The 21707-nt window shown below is 43.1% G+C and overlaps 1 protein-coding gene across 1 annotated transcript; it reads left to right on the top strand.

Moving 5' to 3' along the window:
- Positions 1-251: 251 nt before the first annotated feature.
- On the top strand, positions 252-17475 carry LOC109890141 (adenosine receptor A1-like). Its single transcript, XM_020482099.2, has 3 exons — positions 252-1277; positions 15540-15816; positions 16683-17475. Exons 1-3 carry the CDS (start codon positions 850-852, stop codon positions 17064-17066), a joined length of 1089 nt encoding a protein of 362 aa, XP_020337688.1. The 5' UTR covers positions 252-849; the 3' UTR covers positions 17067-17475.
- The last annotated feature ends 4232 nt before the right edge of the window (positions 17476-21707 follow it).

The following is a 21707-nucleotide window of genomic DNA, read 5'->3' as shown; positions in this document are numbered from 1 at the left end:
ATGTTTTTTGTTCTTCACTGGTTGTCCTTTTCTTGTGGAAACAGGTCACACGTCTTGCTGCTGTTATGTCACACTGTGGTATTTCACTCAATAGATATGGGAGATAGATTTAAAAATTGGGGTTGTTTTCAAGTTCTTTTTTGGATCTGTGTAATCTGAGGGAAATGTGTGCCGCTAATATGGTCATACATTTGGCAGGCGGTCAGGAAGTGCAACTCAGTTTCCACCTAATTTTGTGGACAGGGTGCACTCTCTCTCTTTCTCTCTCTCTCTGCATAGATGTCCGCCGGCGCATGTGACTTACCAGAAAGTACAGAGAACGGGGAAAAGACTATTCCCTCGCCGCAATTACTAGAGATTGTATTGGAGCTGATCGTACCGTCAGTCAGCATCCTGTGTCTGAGTTCGGGACAGTTGCCGCTGTAGCCTTTAAAAAACACTCTGCTCTGCGTTTGTGAGCAAACTTTGGTTTTGGCAAAGAAGACTGGATTCTACGCGGAACACCTTTGTAAAAAGAACTGGAATATAACGAACGAACTTTTTTTTTTTTCAATTTTCTATTCTTATTAATGATGACGACTAGTGGTGGTGCGAACTGAATTGAGGCACTATGTGGCCAGTGTGACTCAATTACACATTCTCTGGGGAAATTGTTCCTCCTCATTTTTTGGAGAGTGGGACACCAGACTTTTACTAAAACCACAATACGCATGATGTGTCCAAACCAGGGTCCACATTCTGCCCAGTAATGCAGGCTCAAAAAGGACTTTTCAACCAATATATCTAGATGCATAACTTCCTATGGATCGAACAACAGAACACCATGCGCAGGCTTAAAGAAGAGTTCCAATGCCTCTCCGAATTCCACAAGGGAATATGAGGACTTCTCCACTCTGTCTTTCTGAGATACTAGCAGCACCAGACAACAGGACCGACCAGGCTAACGGCACGATGCCCGTCGAAGCCATCTACATCGTGATGGAGGTGATCATCGCAGTGACTTCGGTGATAGGAAACGTGATGGTTATCTGGGCGGTGCGGATCAACCGTTCGATGCGAGACACCACCTTCTGTTTCATTGTGTCTCTGGCTCTGGCGGACATTGCGGTGGGGGCTCTGGTCATCCCGCTGGCCATTACCATCAACATCGGTTTCAAGATGCACTTCTACAGTTGCCTGCTGGTCACGTGCATCGTGCTGGTGCTCACGCAGAGTTCCATCCTCGCGTTGCTGGCCATCGCTATCGACCGTTACCTGAGGGTGAAAATACCCATGAGGTAATAATAAGAGAGAGAGAGAAGGGGGAAAAATTGTGCTTTGCTGAGTTTTCTTTGGTCTCTGTTTGCATGCTTTCTTTGCCAAGGTCAGTAGGTCAAACATTTGTCTCGTTTGTGTGTTGGCAGTGGGATTTGAGATATTGTGCAGTACAGGCTATTTTGTTGCAGATTGCCTGAATAGGCTACTCAGCCTATTTTACAGTAAGCTCCAAATCTATTTGGACAGTAACTTTTTTTCTTTCTTATTTTTTTGCTCTGTACTCCAGAACTATGTATTTGAAATGGTACAATGACTATTAGGTTAAAGTGCAGACTGTCAGCTTTCATTTTAGGGTATATAGAAATAAATTGTAAATAATATATTGCATCATTTTGGAGTCACTTTAATTGTAAATAAGAATATAATATGTTTCTAAACACTTCTACAATAATGTGGACACTTCTATGATTATGTATAATCCTGAATGTGACAAAAACAAAATACACAATACATTATTTACCATTAATTTCTATTGGTTACAAAATAATCTGATACACAACCAAAACAAACAGCAAATGCACCCAACAAATTTGTAGAGTCACAAGCTTGATGTAGTCATTGCGTGCTAATACTTACATGTGTATTAAAGTAGTAGTATTAAAGTAGTAAAACGTTAAGTACATTTTTACACTCTTGACACTCCTGGACCACTCAGTTCCGGGTTGCGGAGGAGAGAGGATGGATGACAGTCATTTTCCCAAATGAGAATCTCCCACAATAGGCTCTTAGACAGAGCTACATGTCAACATGATGTTGCTTCCAGCTGGAGAAGCATTAACTGTATTTTATATCACATTGTATATAAAATGTAGAATGAATTCATCTACAACGGATAGTCCCCAACCACAACAGACTGCAGACAGACTGTGTATACATAGCCAGTATCACTTGCTGTCTAGTCTATAGTCAAGATGAGATGTGTGTACCTGCTCTGTTTGAATTCCACACCAGCTGTGAGGAATGCTCTCCTAGTGAGACTGTAACCCTCTCCATCTGTTGACCGACTGGGTAGGGATGTGTAGAGAAAATCATTATATATTTCACTTACAATGAGCTGCTACATATGGACTTAGGTAGATGTGCTTTCTGCACTCCACACCCAGTTCTAATATGTTAACATGAATAAGGACATTTCAATATTTCAAGTTAGAGCCCATGTTAAGATGGCACCGAAGAGGATGGCTGACGTTTTACATGCTCCTAACCTACTGTGCCATTTTGTTCATTTTTTGCGTTGTTTGTATTATTTTTTTAACTTATTCTGTACATAATGTGCGCGATGTCTAATATTTAAAAAGTCTCAAGGTATTGCTACCAAGAGAGTTCTCATCTATATTATTCGTAGTCGTCTATTTACCACCACAGACCAATGCTGGCACTAAAACCTTAATAAAACCAAATAAAACCAAGGCCACAAGCAAACAAAAAAAATGCTCATCCAGAAGTGGCGCTCCTAGAGGCGTGGGACTTTAATGCAGGCAAACTTAAATCAGTTTTACCACATTTTTTTACCAGCATGTCACATGTGCAACCATAGGGGAAAAAAACTGTAGACCACCTTTACTCCACACACATAGATGCATACAAAGCTCTCCCCCGCCCTCCATTTAGAAAATCTGACCATAATTCTATCCTCCTGATTCCTGCTTACAAGCAAAAACTAAAGCAGGAAGTACCAGTGACTCACTCAATACGGAAGTGGTAAGATCAAATCACATTTCATCACATGCGCCTCAAAACAACAGGTGTAGACCTTACAGTGAAATGCTTACTTACAAGCCCCTAACCAACAATGCAGTTAAAAAAAAATATGAATAAGAAATAAAAGTAATAAGTAATTAAAGAGCAGCAGTAAAATAACAATAGCGAGACTATATACATGGGGGTACCGGTACAGAGTCAATGTGAATGGGCACCAGTTAGTTGAGGTAATATGTACATGTAGGTAGAGTTATTAAAGTGACAATGCATAGATGACAACAATGCAAGTAGTCTGGGTGGCCATTGATTAGATGATCAGGAGTTTTATGGATTGGGGGTAGAAGCTATTTAGAAGCCTCTTGGACCTAGACTTGGTGCACTGGTATCGCTTACCGTGTGGTAGCAGAGAGAACAGTCTATGACAAGGGTGGATGGAGTCTTTGACAATTTTTAGGGCCTTCCGCTGACACTGCCTGGTATAGAGGTCCTGGATGGCAAGAAGCTTGGCCCCAGTGATGTACTGGGCTGTACACACTACCCTCTGTAGTGCCTTGCGGTCTGAGACTGGGCAGTTGCCATACCATGCAGTGATGCAACCGGTCAGGATGCTCTCGATGGTGCAGCTCGAGAGCCTTTTGAAGACATGAGGACCCATGCCAAATATTTTCAGTCTCCTGAGGGGAAATAGGTTTTGTCGTGCCCTCTTCACGACTGTCTTCACGACTTGGTGTGCTTGAACCATGTTAGTTTGTTGGTGATGTGGACACCCTGTAACTGATGTGTATGCTGCGCTACTGATAGGAATTTTATGAATAATGACTAAACAATATCTACATTTAAATAGAACTATAACTAATTAAACTCTACCCTGTTTTATTATAGATATAAAGTTAGTTCATATGGAAGAGATTATGTAGCATGAACAAGGAGTAATTAAACATAATAAACACCATTCCAACTAGGTTGGGGAGGAATGTGTTGTGTGTTTGAAGTAAGCAAAGAGGGTCATTAACCTATGTTTGAACCCACTCAGCTATAACTCTGTGGCGATTAAATAAGACAGCGAGAGCCTCTCCTAGGTTTTCCGTTATCTGGAACTGTCTGCTAAATAGTGATAGATAATGGTGAGACTTCAGAAGTTAATCCTGATATAGTGTGAGTCAGGAGTGTGCGCTAGTGGGATGGAATAAACTTTTGAACCTGCTATGTCTTGGTCGAGAGGAGGAGATTCATTCTATAACCAATGATGTCATATTTTGTACATAAACTGTTGTTCGTGGTTCTATGGCAGCGCGCTCCGAGAATAAATACTATTATCTAATTTTGATTAGACTGGTCCCTGTCTATTTTATACAAATAAGAAACTTACAAATTCTTAGAAACAGACAGTGATTTTAATTAATATTTTCTCAATGGCAATATTAATTTGATCATTCTTGTAGCCCCTCTCCTTGAACTTTCTTTGCGTCTCAGCCATATTTCTGTCGAAATCTGATTGTTTTTGGGCAAACTATTTTTCAAGGGAAGTGGGTGACAACTATCAGCCCTCAACAAACTGTTACGATCAGTAGGTTTCCTGTAAAGATCAGTGTATAGAACATTATCTTCACACAAGATCAGAAGATCAAGAAAACTGATTTGACGTGTGTCAGATTGCATAGTAAATCTCAGATGCTCAGAACAAGAGTTAAGAAAAGCATGGAATGCCTGGAGCTGTTTTGCATCACCCCTCCATAGAACAAAAATACCATCAATATACCGTTTCCAAATAATGATGCAAGAAAACATTTTTGAGAGGATTGAAAATAGACTGTTTATCCATGTAACCCACATACAAATTAGCATAGTTAGGAGCCATGGGGGATCCCATAGCAGTACCTTTCGTCTGAATAAAGAAATCATTTAGGAACATGAAATAGTTACGTGTGAGTACTATTTCAGCCAATGTTATAATGCAGGCACTGGAAGGTAGTTCATTAGGGTCACGTTGCAGAAGAAAATGTTCCATAGCTTCAATACCGCCCCCGTGTGGAATATTTGTGTATAACAACTCAACATCAAAAGTAACTAACAATGTATTCTCAGGGAGAGGATCAAGAGATTCAATGATAGAGATCATACTGCTGGTGTCCTTTACAAAGAAGGGGAGCTGTTCTGCGAATGGTCTAATAAAAAAATCAACAAAAGTAGATAAGAGGGGCCGTTACTGCATCAATGCCCGCTACAATAGGGCGCCCTGGAGGTTGTGTAACATTCTTGTGTAATTTCGGCAGTGTAGAAAGTGGCAATTTTAGGGTGTTGAATAGACAAAAAATCATGTTATTTTTTGGTTATCTGACCAGAACTTAAATACCCATCTAGGACAGTAAAGATAGTGTTCTGAAATTGGGAAGCGGGGTCACTTCTGAGTTTCTTGTAAAAGGTGTTGTCAAGCAGCTGTCTATGGCACTCATGTACATAAACTGTCCTATCCATGAGTACAACTGACCCACCCTTATCAGCAGGACGAATAAGGACTGACGTGTCGGATTGTAAATCAAGCAAAGCTTGTTTTTCATCCTTAGGTAAATTATGGAAAGATTTGGACCCCTGTTTATTCTTCAGGAGATTTCCAACATCATTTTCCACAAGTCTGCAATATGTCTCAATAGAGTGATTGCGATTGGCTGGAGGTATAAAACAACTCTTGCTTCTAAAAGGAGTCAGAGTATGTACAGGAGAGCAACCTACTGGTTCAATAGAAGTGTCAAAATTAGGGGAGCTAAAGTATTCCCTTAAACGGATATTTCTAAAAAACTTAAACATGTCTACCTTAACATCAAAATCGTTGCACTGGGTTGTAGGCACAAAAGATAACCCTTTATTAAGCAAAGAGATATGGGCAGGGCTCAATATCTTGCTTGATAAATGAAAGACACTCAGTCCCGTGGGTTCTGGTACCGTGTGAACGGTCTCCTCTGCCTCTGATAGTCGTTTCTTCTTACCCCGTCGGGTGCGGCATCTCGTCGATGCGCGTGCCTGCGGCCTCCTCCGCCCTTCCGTCCGTCCAGTCTCTCGTTAAATAAAAAACTACCACTGGAAGCCGATGAGGCGCTGGCTGTAGAGCGTTGATCAGACAAGGGTGGATCGAAGTAAGCGGCATCCCTCCTGCGTCTGTCATGGAGAGGGGGAGCAGGACCTCTTTTGTCAGGGTTTCTCCAGAAGTAGACTTTACCATCGGCCTTGTCTTTTTTGTCTTGGTTGAATTTCTTGATTTTAAGCTCCTTTATTTCTGTAGACAACTTGTCCTGGAGCGCTTGGTTAGTTTTCATCAGTTCATTGAAAATGCCATCATCATTAACAGCTGTTTGTAGAGTTGTGCGTTTGTCTTTAATCGTGTTATCCATTTCAATAAAATCCTTCTTCAACTGGTCAACAATTAATGTCATTAAGTCAATAGAGCAAATCTCAGAGACCAATTGGTACACTCTGATTTACCACCCCAAGATATTTCTGAACAGCGTCTATTTGCGCCCCTACTGGATGGAAATTACAAATGTAATGGCTGTGCTCAATGCAATGGCACTTATAAATGTACATCCTTCAAACACCCACAAACTGTCACACCCTGACCATAGTTTGCTTTTTATGTTTCTATGTTTTGGTTGGTCAGGGTGTGATCTGAGTGGGCATTCTATGTTGGATGTCTTGTTTGTCTATTTCTATGTCTGGCCTGATATGGTTCTCAATCAGAGGCAGTTGTTAGTCATTGTCTCTGATTGGGAACCATATTTAGGTAGCCTGGGTTTCACTGTGTGTTTGTGGGTGATTGTTCCTGTCTTTGCACCAGATGGGACTGTTTTAGGTTTTCTCACGTTTGTTGTTTTTGTTAGTTATCTCATGTGTAGTGTCTTTATAAATTAAAGAACATGAATAACCACCACGCTGCATTTTGGTCCGCCTCTCTTTCCCCAGAAGAAAACCGTTACACAAACAGGGAAATCGATCCCAATCAAAGGTGTTATTACGTGCTCCACTAAGGCAGTTATTTATCTTAGAACTTGTCCTTGTGGTAAGAATTCTGTAGGTAAAACAAAGTGCGAATTAAAAGTACGTATCTCAGAGCATCTTAGCACCATTAGGTGTAAAAACTTTACTTATCCAGTTGCGGCCCACTTCTTGGAGGCAAGCCACTCGATTTCGTCTCTGCGTTATATTTGCATCGAACATGTCACCCTCCCTAAAAGAGGGGGTGACCTTGATAATTTATTGTTAAATCGAGAGGCTGCCTGGATCTTTAACTTAAAGACCCTTGCTCCCTTCGGTCTCAACGTAGACTTTGATCTGAAGCCATTCTTGTGATTATTGTGACTTTGCCATTGTAATTGTTTGTAAGCTTGTGTAATCATATTTGTCTATGATCGTATGCTATCCATTTGTTTGTATGCTGTTCTTTGTATGACATTTTAATATTTGATAATTAACCAATGATATTAGGCCACTCTTGGCCATGATTACAGACACCTGTGTCTTTTGACACTACATAAACGAGTCATCCCACAGTGTTTGTGATTATACCCTGATGAAGACAGCTTGGCTGTCGAAACGTTGGTAATTACATTCTGAGCTCCTAGAGTGTGCGGCTCTCTTTTATTTTCAAGTTTTCTACTCCGCTAGCCAGCTCCTCGCCTAAATAGGCGTGCGTTACTTTTTCTTCTAGATCGAGTCTGTAATACCAACATGTTTCAAGCAGACCACCATAGTCCCTGTTCCCAAGGAAGCGAAGGTAACCTGCCTAAATGACTGCCGCCCATAGTACTCACATCGGTAGCCATGAAGTGCTTTGAAAGGCTGGTCTTGGCTCACATCAACAGCATCCACACGGATACCCAAGACCCACTCCAATTCACGTACTGCCCCAACAGATCCACAGATGACGCAATCTCAATCGCATTCCACACTGCCCTTTGCTACCTGGACAAAAGGAACATCTGTGTGAGAATGCTATTCATTGACTACAGCTCAGCATTCAGCACCATAGTGCCCACGAAGCTCATCACGAAGCTAAGGACCCTGAGACTAAACACCTCCCTCTGCATCTGGACTTCCTGATGGGCCGTCCTCAGGTGGTAAGGGTAGGCAACAACACGTTTGCCACGCTGATCCTCAACACGGGGGCCCCTCTGGGGTGTGTACTTAGTCCCCTCCTGTACTTCCTGTTCACCCACGACTGCGTGGCCAAACACGACTCCCAACACCATCATTACGTTTGCTGACGACACAACAGTGGTAGGCCTGATCACCAACAACAATGAGACAGCCTATAGGGAGGAGGTCAGAGACCTGGCCATGTGGTGTCATGACAACAATCTCTCCCTCAATGTGAGCAAGACAAAGGAGCTGATCGTGGACTACAGGAAAAGGCGGGCCGAACAGGCCCCCATTAACATCGGCAGGGCTGTAGTGGAACGGGTCGAGAGTTTCAAGTTCCTTGGTGTCCACATCACCAACAAACTGTCATGGTCCGAACACACCAAGACAATCGTGAAGAGGACGCGGCAAATCCTTCCCCCCCTCAGGAGACTGAAAGGATTTGTCATGGGTCCCCAGAACTTGCAAAAGTTCTCCAGCTGCGCCATCGAGAGCATCCTGACCGGTTGCATCACCATCTGGTATGGCATCTGCTCGGCTTCTGACCGTGACCATCACTGGGGCCAAGCTTCCTGCCATCCAGGACCTATATAATTGGTGGTGTCAGATGAAAGCCCATAAAGTTGTCAGAGACTCCAGTCACCCAACTCATAGACTGTTTTTTCTGCTACCACACGGCAAGCGGTACCGGAGCGCCAAGTCTAGGGCCAAAAGGCTCCTTAACAGCAAGCCATAAGACTGCTGAGCAATTAATCAAATGGCCATCGGACTATTTATATTGACCCCCCCCCCCCCCCCTCCATTTGTACACTGCTGCTATTCACTGTTTATTATCTATGCATAGTCACTTTACCCCTACCTACATGTACAAATTACCTCAACTAACCTGTACCCCCGCACACTGACTCGGTACTGGTACCCGCTGTATATAGCCTTGTTATTATTATTTTGTGTTACTCTTTACTTTATTTTTGTTAAATATTTGTTTATTGTTAAATATTTTCTTAACTCTTCTTGAACTGCACTGTTGGTTAAGAGCATTTCACGGTAAGGTCTACACTTGTTGACCTTACCGTGACAAATGTGACAAATAAAGATTGATTTGAACAGTCCCCCATATTTAACAGTAACTCCATACATATACACTTGGAAAGTACTTATAAATGAACACAAAAATAAAACAATAACATTCACAGTTGATTTGTATATTTACACCTCCGAGACTTTACGTCCTTTGATCTATAGTTACACTATGCACACTCTTATTTCCATCTCTTGTCAGACAACTGATAATGACATTTCAGCTGGAGCTTTTGACTTTCTCCATTTCCATTTCTTGCTTCGGGAAACGCAAAACACAACAAGTATTAATAATGCGTTAAGCTACGCAAAATTATATATGCAAAGAAAAAACTAAGTTGGATAACAACGATTCTCACTCTATACCTTTGGGATACTTTTCTTGCCTTAAAAAACCACCTCATGCTTTCATCCAGTCTACCCCCGTTAGACAGAGGTTACAAAAGGTGTTCCCAACCCAGATAATCACTATCCTCCCCATCTCCTTCTTCCTCCATGGCCACCTGAAATGCAACCTTACAAAACTCAGTCACATGTTTCTTAATCACACTTTGATGCTATTATTACAGCGAACTTCCCTTCCAGTGAGGTGGCCTCCTGTAGCTTGTCTTCCAGGAGCTGTACCTTCTCACTGTACCTTCTCACTAAAAGTTGCCAACAGTGTCTGAAATGTTAACACTATCTCTGCTCCACCATGATCTGAGTATGTGTGACATTCAACTTATCTTCATAGTAGTCTCTATATTTATTTATTTGATTTATTTAACCTTTATTTAACAAGGTGGGCTAGTTGAGAACAAGTTATCATTTACAACTGCGACCTGGCCAAGATAAAGCATAGCAGTGTGAACAGACAACAACACAGAGTTACACATGGAGTAAACAATAAACAAGTCAATAACACAGTAGAAAGAAAAAAATAGTCTATATACATTGTGTGCAAAAGGCATGAGGAGGTAGGCAAATAATTACAATTTTGCAGATTAACACTGGAGTGATAAATGATCAGATGGTCATGTGCAGGTAGAGATACTGATGTGCAAAAGAGCAGAAAAATAAATAAATATAAACAGTATGGGGATGAGGTAGGTAAATTGGGTGGGCTATTTACCGATGGACTATGTACAGCTGCAGCGATCGGTTAGCTGCTCAGATAGCAGATGTTTGAAGTTGGTGAGGGAGATAAAAGTCTCCAACTTCAGCGATTTTTGCAATTAGTTCCAGTCACAGGCAGCAGAGAACTGGAAGGAAAGGCGGCCAAATGAGGTTTTGGCTTTAGGGATGATCAGTGAGATACGCCTTCTGGAGCGCGTGCTACGGGTGGGTGTTGCCATCGTGACCAGTGAACTGAGATAAGGCAGAGCTTTACCTAGCATGGACTTGTAGATGACCTGGAGCCAGTGGGTCTGGCGACGAATATGTAGCGAGGGCCAGCCGACTAGAGCATACAGGTCGCAGTGGTGGGTGGTATAAGGTGCTTTAGTAACAAAACGGATGGCACTGTGATAAACTGCATCCAGTTTGCTGAGTAGAGTATTGGAAGCTATTTTGTAGATGACATCGCCGAAGTCGAGGATCGGTAGGATAGTCAGTTTTACTAGAGTAAGTTTGGCGGCGTGAGTGAAGGAGGCTTTGTTGTGGAATAGAAAGCTGACTCTAGATTTGATTTTAGACTGGAGATGTTTGATATGAGTCTGGAAGGAGAGTTTACAGTCTAGCCAGACACCGAGGTATTTAGAGACGTCCACATATTCTAGGTCGGAACCATCCAGGGTGGTGATGCTGGTCAGGCGTGCGGGTGCAGGCAGCGAACGGTTGAAAAGCATGCATTTGGTTTTACTAGCGTTTAAGAACAGTTGGAGCCAACAGAAGGAGTGTTGTACGGCATTGAAGCTTGTTTGGAGGTTAGATAGCACAGTGTCCAAGGACGGGCCGGAAGTATACAGAATGGTGTCGTCTGCGTAGAGGTGGATCAGGGAATCACCCGCGGCAAGAGCAACATCATTGATATATACAGAGAAAAGAGTCGGCCCGAGAATTGAACCCTGTGGCACCCCGATAGAGACTGCCAGAGGACCGGACAACATGCCCTCCGATTTGACACACTGAACTCTGTCTGCAAAGTAGTTGGTGAACCAGGCAAGGCAGTCATTAGAAAAACTGAGGCTACTGAGTCTGCCGATAAGAATATGGTGATTGACTGGGTCGAAAGCCTTGGCCAGGTCGATGAAGACGGCTGCACAGTACTGTCGTTTATCGATGGCGGATATGATATCGTTTAGTACCTTGAGCGAGGCAGAGATGCACCCGTGACCGGCTCGGAAACCAGATTGCACAGTGGAGAAGGTATGGTGGGATTCGAGATGGTCAGTGATCTGTTTGTTGACTTGGCTTTCGAAGACCTTAGATAGGCAGGGCAGGATGGATATAGGTCTGTAACAGTTTGGGTCCAGAGTGTCTCCCCCTTTGAAGAGGGGGATGACTGCGACAGCTTTCCAATCCTTGGGGATCTCAGACGATATGAAAGAGAGGTTGAACAGGCTGGTAATAGGGGTTGCAACAATTTCGGCAGATCATTTTACAAAGAGAGGGTCCGGATTGTCTAGCCCATCTGATTTGTAGGGGTCCAGATTTTGCAACTCTTTCAGAACATCAGCTATCTGGATTTGGGTGAAGGAGAAATGGGGGAGGCTTGGGCGAGTTGCTGTGGGGGGTGCAGGGCTGTTGATCGGGGTAGGGGTAGCCAGGTGGAAAGCATGGCCAGCTGTAGAAAAATGCTTATTGAAATTCTCAATTATAGTGGTGACAGTATTTCCTAGCCTCAGTGCAGTGGGCAGCTGGGAGGAGGTGCTCTTATTCTCCATGGACTTTACAGTGTCCCAGAATTTTTTGAGTTTATGCTACAGGATGAAAAATAATTATGCTTGAAAAAGCTGGTCTTAGCTTTCTTAACTGCCTGTGTATATTGGTTCCTAACTTCCCTGAAAAGTTGCATATCACGGGGGCTATTCGATGCTAATGCAGAATGCCATAGGATGTTTTGTGCTGGTCAAGGGCAGTCAGGTCTGGAGAGAACCAAGGGCTTTATCTGTTCCTGGTTCTACATTTTTTTGAATGGGGCGGGCTTATTTAAAACTTGTTGAGGATAGGGGGCAGTATTTTCACTTTGGATGAATTGCGTGCCCATAGTGAACTGCATTCTACTCTGTCCTAGATTGCTAATGTAGTCATATTATTATTACTATTGGATAGAAAACACTCTGAAGTTTCTAAAACTGTTTGAATTATGTCTGTGAGTATAACAGAACTCATAGGGCAGGCAATCTTCCAAACAAGAAGTGAAATTCTGAATGTGGATCAACTTTGACCTCATCGCCCCTTCCTTTCCCAACAAGATATGGATATGGTAGCACTTCCTACGCCTTCCACTAGATGTCCTCATTCAGTAGAAAGTGGAATGGAGCTTTTGGTGTGAACTTTGACTGAATGGGAGGGGAAATAGTCACTGTCCCGACAGAATGCCATTTTCCTGTGGCGCATTTCTCTGTGGGTGCCACCGTCGTTCCATTTGGCTGCAGCTGAAAACACATGTTCCGGTTGGAACGTTATTGGATATATATGAAAATAACATCCTGAAGATTGATTCTCTACTTAGTTTGACCAGTTTATTCAACCTGGAATATATATTTTTTAAGTTTTCGTGCGAGTTGTCCTGGACCAGCGTCAGTTTTTGGGTACGTGAGCTGAAAGTGGTAGCAAATGCAGCTAATTGGACACTAGTATTGGACATTATAGAACAAAACAACGATTTATTGTGGAACTAGGACTCCTTGCACTACATTCTGATGAAAGATCATCAAAGGTAAGGGAATATTTATGATGTAATTTTGTATTTCTGTTGACTCCAACATGGCGGAGAAATACTTTTACGTCTGAGCGCTGTCTCAGATTATTGCATGGTAGGCTTTTTCCGTAACGTTGAAAAAAAATCTGACACAGCGGTTGCATTAAGAACCAGTGTATCTTTAATTATATGTAGAACATGTATCTTTAGTCAAAGTTTATGATGAGTATTTCTGTTATCCGGTGTAGCTTTCTATAATTCCTCCGGATATTTTGGAGGCATTTCTGAAAATGGCGTCAATGTAAACCGAGATTTGTGGATAGAAATATGCATATTATCGAACAAAACATAAATGTATTGTGTAACATGTCATATGAGTGTCATCTGATGAAGATTTTCAAAAGGTTAGTGATTCATTTTATCTCTAATCCTGCTTTTGTGACTCTATCTTTGGCTGGAAAAAATGGCTGCGTTTTTCCTTTGATTTGGTGGTGGTCTAACATAAATATATGTTGTGTTTTCGCTGTAAAACATTTAAAAAATCAGACATGATGGGTAGATGAACAAGATGTTTATCTTTCATTTGAGGTATTGGACTTGTTAATATGTGAAAGTTAAATATTTCTAAATAATATTTTTGAATTCCCTGCGTCACCTTTTCAGCTGAATGCTTATCTAAGATGGTGAGGAAGTTACTTTTAAAGAATAACTAGGCATCCTCTACTGATGGGACGAGTTCAATATCCTTCCAGGATACCCGGGCCAGGTCGATTAGAAAGGCCTGCTCTCTGAAGTGTTTTAGGGAGCGTTTGACAGTGATGAGGGGTGGTTGTTTGACCGCAGACCCATTACAGATGCAGGCAATGAGGCAGTGATTGCTGAGATCTTGGTTGAAAAGAGCAGAGGATTATTTGGAGGGCAAGTTGGTTAGGATGTTATTTATGAGGGTGCCCATGTTTACAGATGTGGGGTTGTACCTGGTGGGTTCATTGATAATTGTATGAGATTGAGGGCATCAAGCTTAGATTGTGTTAAGCATATCCCAGTTTTGGTTACCTAGCAGCACAAACTCTGTAGATAAATGGGGGGCAATCAATTCACATATGGTGTTTTTAGAAGTAGAAGCTGGAATTGTTTGGGCACAGACCTGGATAGTAAGACAGAACTCTGCAGGCTCTCTCTGCAGTAGATTGCAACACCGCCCCCTTTGGCTGTTCTATCTTGTCGGAAGATGTTGTAGTTAGGGATGGAAATCCTAAGCCAGGATTCAGACACGGCTAGGACATCTGGGTTGGCAGAGTGTGCTAAAGCAGTGAATAAAACAAACTTAGGGAGGAGGCTTCTAATGTTAACATGCATGCATACATATCGTGCACAATTAGCTGTCCTTCCTCTACTATGAGAAATCTCCTGTATCACTATACACAGAGGAGGGGTATCATTCCCTTGAGACTCTATTACCTACTTCCTTAATTTATGAGCCACACAGATCTCCGCCCCAGTCACATTCCATTCTGCTTTCCCAATTGCCTGTAACATTAAAGCCTTGGTTTTTGGGACTCCATAGAATACACTGATGTCGGTCCTGCCAAACTCTGCAACTAACACCCTTATGCAAACATTCTGTCTTTAACACAGGCCCTGTATGTACCTTGCCTCCGGCCACAAATACAGTACCAGTCAAAAGTTTGGACACACCTACTCATTCAAGGGTTTTTCTTTATTTTTACTATTTTCTACATTGTAGAATAATAGTGAAGACATCAAAACTATGAAATAACACATATGAAATCATGTAGTAACCAAAAAGGTACTAACCATAAAAGTGATAAACAAATCAAAACCCTTTGCCTTGAAAACGATTTGTAGTGCAGGACACACATTTCTTCTATTGATTCAAAGTCAAGAAAGTATCAGGTTTCAGGTTATACCCAAGTGCAGACTGTGTAGAAGTAACAATGTTTATGGTAACAGGGGCAGGCAAACAACAGCTCAAGGCAGGCAGGGGTCGATAATCCAGAGTGGTGGGGCCAAGGTACAGGACGGCAGGCAGGCTCAGGGGCAGGCAGAGTAGTCAGGCAGGCTAGCTCGGAGTCAGGACTGGCAGGCGTCAAAACCAGGAGGGTGAGAAAAGAGAGACTGGAAAAAGCAGGAGCTGAGACACAAAACGCTGGTAGACTTGAACAAACAAGACGAACTGGCACAGACAGACAGAAAACACAGGTATATATACCCAGGGGAATAAGTGGGGAAGATGGGCGACACCTGGAGTGGGGTGGAGACAAGCACAAGGACAGGTGAAATAGATCAGGGCGTGACACAAAGAAAGCACTTGGAAGCATATCAACAGGAAAAACTGAAAAGTATGCACTAAAACTCCAGCAATTGTTGCTCAATACTCACACGCACACACACCAACCCAGTATACTCTAACTCCTCATTCTTGTCTTATCCCCCATCTCCATAGCTACAAACATGTGGTGACACGGCGGCGTGCAGGCACGGCGGTGGTGATGTGTTGGATGGTTGCCATAGTGGTTGGCCTGACGCCCATGCTGGGCTGGAACAACCGGCAGTGTCTCCATGACAACGTCTCCCAGGTGATGTGTAAGTTTGAGAAAGTCATCAGCATGGACTACATGGTCTACTTCAACTTCTTCGGCTGGGTGCTGCCGCCCCTCGTCCTCATGCTGCTAATCTATGCTGAGATATTCTACAAGATACACCACCAGCTCAACAAGAAGGTAGCTCACTGTCTGTAGAGAAGTACCTGTCTTGAGAATCAGATGACTAGAACAGGGTAACCCTACCTTCTTTACCATGAGCTATGTGCATTGTCTCTATTATATGTGCAATAATTATCTATGCTGAGGTATTATATGATCCAACGCCAGCTCGGTAAGAACATTAGCCTGATTTAGTCTTACCAATGTCTTGCTAAGGTTAGCTTGAGCTAGTCTTCCCAATGTCTTGCCAAGGTTGGCTTGAGCTAGTCTTTCCAATGTCTTGCCAAGGTTGGCTTGAGCTAGTCTTTCCAATGTCTTGTCAAGGTTAGCTTGAGCTAGTCTTTCCAATGTCTTGTCAAGGTTAGCTTGAGCTAGTCTTTCCAATGTCTTATCAAGGTTAGCTTGAGCTAGTCTTGCCAAAGTTAGCTTGATCTTGCCAACTCCTATGGTCATTCTCACATGGCCTGACAATGATCCTAGGAGTTGTCAAGACCGCACAAACAGTTCTGGGACCAGGTTACATGAAGACCACTGACTAGAGTAGAGTCAGGTGAATGAAGCGGGTACATTTGATAAGCACAGCAGGGAGGTGGAAGGAGATAAAGGGGTGTTGAAATTCGCTGTACTTTGGCATAACAGGTTATTCCCCTCAGGGATGAAAGCTTAGACAGGCATAATGCGCAGAGATGTTGATTTGTTTCTAAATCAGGTGTCAACTCACTCCACCCAGGACACAATGCTGTGCAAATCAAACACACTTGGAACAGAATAACCAAAAAATGTAACGTCAGTTAAAACATCAGTTAACTTGTAAGTATGCATTACAGAAATGTACAGCCTCTGAATCTAAAGTCTAAATCCTCTTTTCCTCCCTCCTACCCCAGGTGACGGAGAGCCACATAGACCGCAGCCATTACTACAGTAAGGAGCTGAAACTAGCCAAGTCATTGGCTCTGGTCCTCTTCCTGTTTGCCATCAGCTGGCTTCCTCTAAACATCCTCAACTGCATCACGCTGTTTAGCCCAAACGGTGACAAGCCCACGCTTCTCATCTACATCGCCATCCTGCTCACACACGGCAACTCCGCTGTGAACCCCATTGTCTACGCATTCCAGATCAAGAAGTTCCAGAATGCGTTCCGGAAGATCTGGAAGCAATATGTGCTGTGTAGGGACCCGGTAGGCAAGCTGCCCCAAAGAGGGAGTCAGAGGTGCCAGAGCAGATTGGAGAGGATGTTGAGGGCGAACGATGATAACAATTATGTCTGATCTGGTGATGAAGGTCATAGGGGGGCACGGGTCTGTCGCATCCTGCAATGTGTATGTTTTTTTGTGTGGCGTTTTATACTTTTTAAACTTGTACACTTTGTTTGTTAGCCATCTGTCAATGATGGCTTTTCAGTGGTGGGGTGTTGGACTGATCGTGTTGATCATGAACATACTCCGTACTAAATTGACTGTTAAGGAAACGCTGCCGGCAGCGGAATCCAATACAGCAGAGTGTTTCTACTACAATTGCAACTCAAACAAGAACGTAATGGATATCCCAAGGGCCAATCTCTGATTGTCTGCGAGTGGATTACAAACCCAAATGTAAATGTGGAAAACGCAGGGGAATCAGACAGAGAAGTATGACAGGATAGTAGACAGTATAAAAATAAAAATCCCTTACCTACCACCTTGCTGATCAACGCCCAGTCACTGAGGGGGAAAGCGGATGAGCTGTGAGCGAATCTGCGCCTCCAACATGAATACTGGGAGGCCTGTTTGCTGGCGTTTACTGAGACTTGGCTGGATGGGTCCCAGACAGGGAAGTGGAGCCAGCTGGCTTCACACTGGCCAGATCGTGATCTGACCGTCACAGGGACTAGTGGTGTAAATGGATCCCGGTAAGAGAGAGAGACTCTGTACCCGCGATGTTGAACTGCTTTCTGTGTCACTGCGACCCTACTATCTGCCCCGTGAGTTCCCCCAATTGTTTGTTACCGTTGTGTACATTCAACCGAAAGGAAAGGCATCAGAGATTATTTATAATCGGTCACAGAAACTGGGTTCCATCTCCCCCGACGCACCCACATTTATTTTAATGGATTTTAACAACAGCACTTTGCACAAGGTCCTGCACACGTACCACAAGTATGTGAAATGTCACACTAGGAAAAACAAGACTCTTGACCTGTGCTATGGGACAATACCAAATGCTTTCTCTGCCACCACCAGACCTCCCCTGGGGACATCTGACCACAATGTTGTCTACCACCGGCCAACCTACTGTTAGCTCTTGGAGAGGGAGAAACCTACAGTTAAAACTGTCCAGATCTGGAACGACAACAGTATCACTCCTCTCCAAGGGTGTTTTGACTGTACTATGTGGGAGGTATTTGAAGACAGCAGCTCTGATCTTAACAAACTCACAGATGTTGTTTCAGACCGTGTCAACTTCTGTGTTGAGTCAGTTGTGCCTATAAAAACCAGTAAAATATTCCCTAACAATAAGCCTTGGGTATCAAAACATCTAAAATCACTACTTGATAGGAAGAAGGCAGTTTATGCTGAGGGTGATAGACAGGCTTTAAGTGAGACAATGTGAGATAAAAAGACAGATACTAGTGGACAAGGAGGCATACAAGCAAAGGGTGGAGAGGACTCTCCTCAGGAAACTCAAGGGTGGCCTGGCAAAAGATTAAATACATGGCTAGTGCCACCCACATAGGCAGGGGAAAAACCAATGCTGACCTTGGGAGACATGAGGGCCAGAACAAGGCTAATGAACTGAATGTTTTCTTCTCAATAATCAGACGACTTAGGAAGCAAACAAACAAATGGAAGCATCATTACAAGTGTTTGAGAGGGTTGTTGTTAAACAGGCTGATGTTTTGAAGTTGTTCAGTGGATGTAATGCACAAACAAGCCCAGGCCTGGACAAAATAACAAATAGTTGGTGTTTTTACAGACATTTTCCAATCCTCGCTCGACCGGCAACTGTGGTGGAATATTGACTCAGAAATATAACACATTTTCTAGAACTTGTGAATTCAAATGAGACTTTAATACAAGGTAGCAAAGCCGAGCCCTTCCACGTAAAGACTATTTTACAAACGTAACAGAGCCGAGCCCCTCCATGGAAAATACTAAATTCTCATATTACAGAGTCCTGCCTTTATAGGATTCTGTCTTTGCATAACGTATAAAGTCCCCCCCCTCTGTATGAAAATAGCTTCCCTTGACCTTTCTTTATCATCATTTTCCCATCTCAGTTCTTGCTTGTTAACACCCACATCTGACAGCTGTATAGGTTATAATGGTGCAGGGCCCTGGTCCTATACTGGTCCTATATGTTCCATTTCCTTATATGTCCATTCTGTCTTAGCGCTCCAACATGAACAGCTTAGATGCTGCTAATAATGGAAATGTAATCGATAGTCATGGGTTTTGCTCCAACACAACACATGCCAGTATTGTGGAAAAACTCAATAATTATACCCATTCCTAAAGCATCTTAGCCCTCTTTGCTGCATGACCCTGTCGCCTTGACATCCTTAGGAAGGAAATGCTTTGAGAAAATTGTGAAAGGTCATATTCGCAGCACCACCCGTTTCAGTTTGCCTATCAGCCCAGCAGAGGAGTTGATGATGCCATTCTCACTCTCCTCAACATGATCTACAGACATCAAGAGGGCGCCAAATCCCATGTCAGTGTTCTGTTTGTTGACTTTTCTTCTGCCTTCAACACAATCCAGCCTTATATTCTGGCACAGAGACTCATAAGGGACTTCTCCTGAGATGGGGGACTGGTTTTGTGGCTGTTGGACTTCCTGAGCCAGATGTCACAGCGGGTCAAGTTGGGTGTCGGACATATGCACCACCAACACAGGCTCCCCACAGGGATGTGTTTTGTCCCCACTCCTGTACATTTTGTACACCAATAGTTGTACTAGTTCCCATCCTGACAGACACCTAGTTAAATTAGCTGTGAGATGTGCATAGACTTCAAGAAGCGTACAACACCTACCTCTGCATCATCTGTCAGAGGTCAGAACATAGAGATCGAGGAATACAAATACCTGGGTGTCCTCTTGGACAATAAGCTTCAGTGGAGTAAATGTACAGACCTGATCTACTAAAAGAGTCAACAGAGACTGTACTTTCTAAAAAAGCTGGGATCTTTTAATGTTGAGTATTTCAACTTTTTGTATTGTTTGTTAGTTTGGCAATGCCCGTGTCAGCCAGAGAAAGATCCTGAGAAGGATTATCACCACAGCAAGCAAGGTACTTAGAGTCAAACAGACAGGCCCTCAGCAAGGCTCATAACATTATTTTAGACCCAAGCCACCCCCTGTACCCAGACTTTGAACTACTCCCCTCTGGGTGCAGGTCTAGGGCACCCCCTGGCATGAAAACGAAACTAGACAATAATTTGTGCCAGGTGTGATATCCCTCCTAAACAGTTCAGGCTGATGTTCCTATCGACCCAGTAAGGCCAGCAGGCTAGTCTTTTTTTATTTGGATGTAACTGTTATGGATATTATGCTGTCAATTAGTGGTATTGTCATGTATATGTTTAGACACCACGTTAAACATGTACATGATACTGCAGCAACATTTCCCCATGGGGACAATAAAGTAAATAAGTAAGTAAGTGAAGATGTCTGGAATACTGGATTATAAGAGCAGAAGGATGAACATGACAATGGTTTCTCTGTTGATTCGCCTGCTGGTTAGAGAATTATGATTGGATAAAGAGGTGGAGCTGGTGGGAGGGATCCTAACCCTGCAGTGATTGAACTGAAGGAGGGTATGGAGAAGGGACCCTATCCCTAACCCTTGACAGAATCGAGGGGGACCCTAACCTCAGTTTGACCCCACACAGTGAGGAAGTTCTGTCAAGAAATGTTCCTAAATGAGGGTTGAAATGTTACCTCACACAGGCTGAACTAACTATCCACAGGTGGCTGGGTTCCCATACCGTAACCGTGGGTGATTTAATCTCTCTACATTCTAGAATGCAGCAGAATGGCGTCACTCCTAATACATCACTAAAGTCCATCGACTGACAAGACAGGTCGTACTGTCTGACCTGATGCAAGCCAACAGAACAGAACAGACCAATGGAGAGGTTAGGTCAGAATGGTGATTTAGGATTCCGAATTAGAAGGAAGGCAGAACTACTAACAATGACTTCAACCATCTCCCATCGGCTTAGGGAACGATGATGTGTAATGGGTGAAGGGGGTATCCGGCATGTACCGATAGGAACCTGTTGAACTATTAGTAGCACACTATGGCTGTGTCTGAAATGACACCCTATATAGTGCACAACTTTTTGGGGGGGACCAGAGCCTGCAAATCACTTAAAACTTGAAATGGTTCAAACACGCAGTCATGAAGAAGGTGCAACAGGAGGTTGAAAAAGTTTGGCATGGGACCTCAAATCCTCAAAAAATTTGACAGCTGTCCCATTGAGAGCATTTTGACTAGCTGCCTCACTGCCTGGCATGGCAATAGCACCGCCCTCGATCGCATGGCGCTACAGAGGGTGGTGTCATACATTATTCAAAATGTATGACAAATCCAATAACGATTGATCCATTGGACAGAAACCAATGGTGTAAAGTACTTAAGTAAATGTACTTTAAATTACTACATAAGTAGTTTTGGGAGTTCTGTACTTTACTATTTATATTTTTGAAAACTTTTACTTCACTACATTCCTAAAGAAACAAATTTACTTTTTACTCCATACATTTTCCCTGACACCCAAAAGTATTTGTTACATTTTGAATGCTTAGCAGGACAGGAAAATGGTCTAATTCACACACTTATCAAGACAACATTCCTGGTCATCCCTACTGGCTCTGATCTGCCGGACTCACTAAACACATGCTTTGTTTGTGTTTAGTGAGTATTGGAG

This window comes from Oncorhynchus kisutch, linkage group LG5 (genome assembly GCF_002021735.2).
Source record: "Oncorhynchus kisutch isolate 150728-3 linkage group LG5, Okis_V2, whole genome shotgun sequence".
Classification (NCBI taxonomy): domain Eukaryota; kingdom Metazoa; phylum Chordata; class Actinopteri; order Salmoniformes; family Salmonidae; genus Oncorhynchus; species Oncorhynchus kisutch.
Note: the sequence above shows the minus strand (reverse complement) of the source record. Positions and strands in the feature narration are given on the sequence as shown.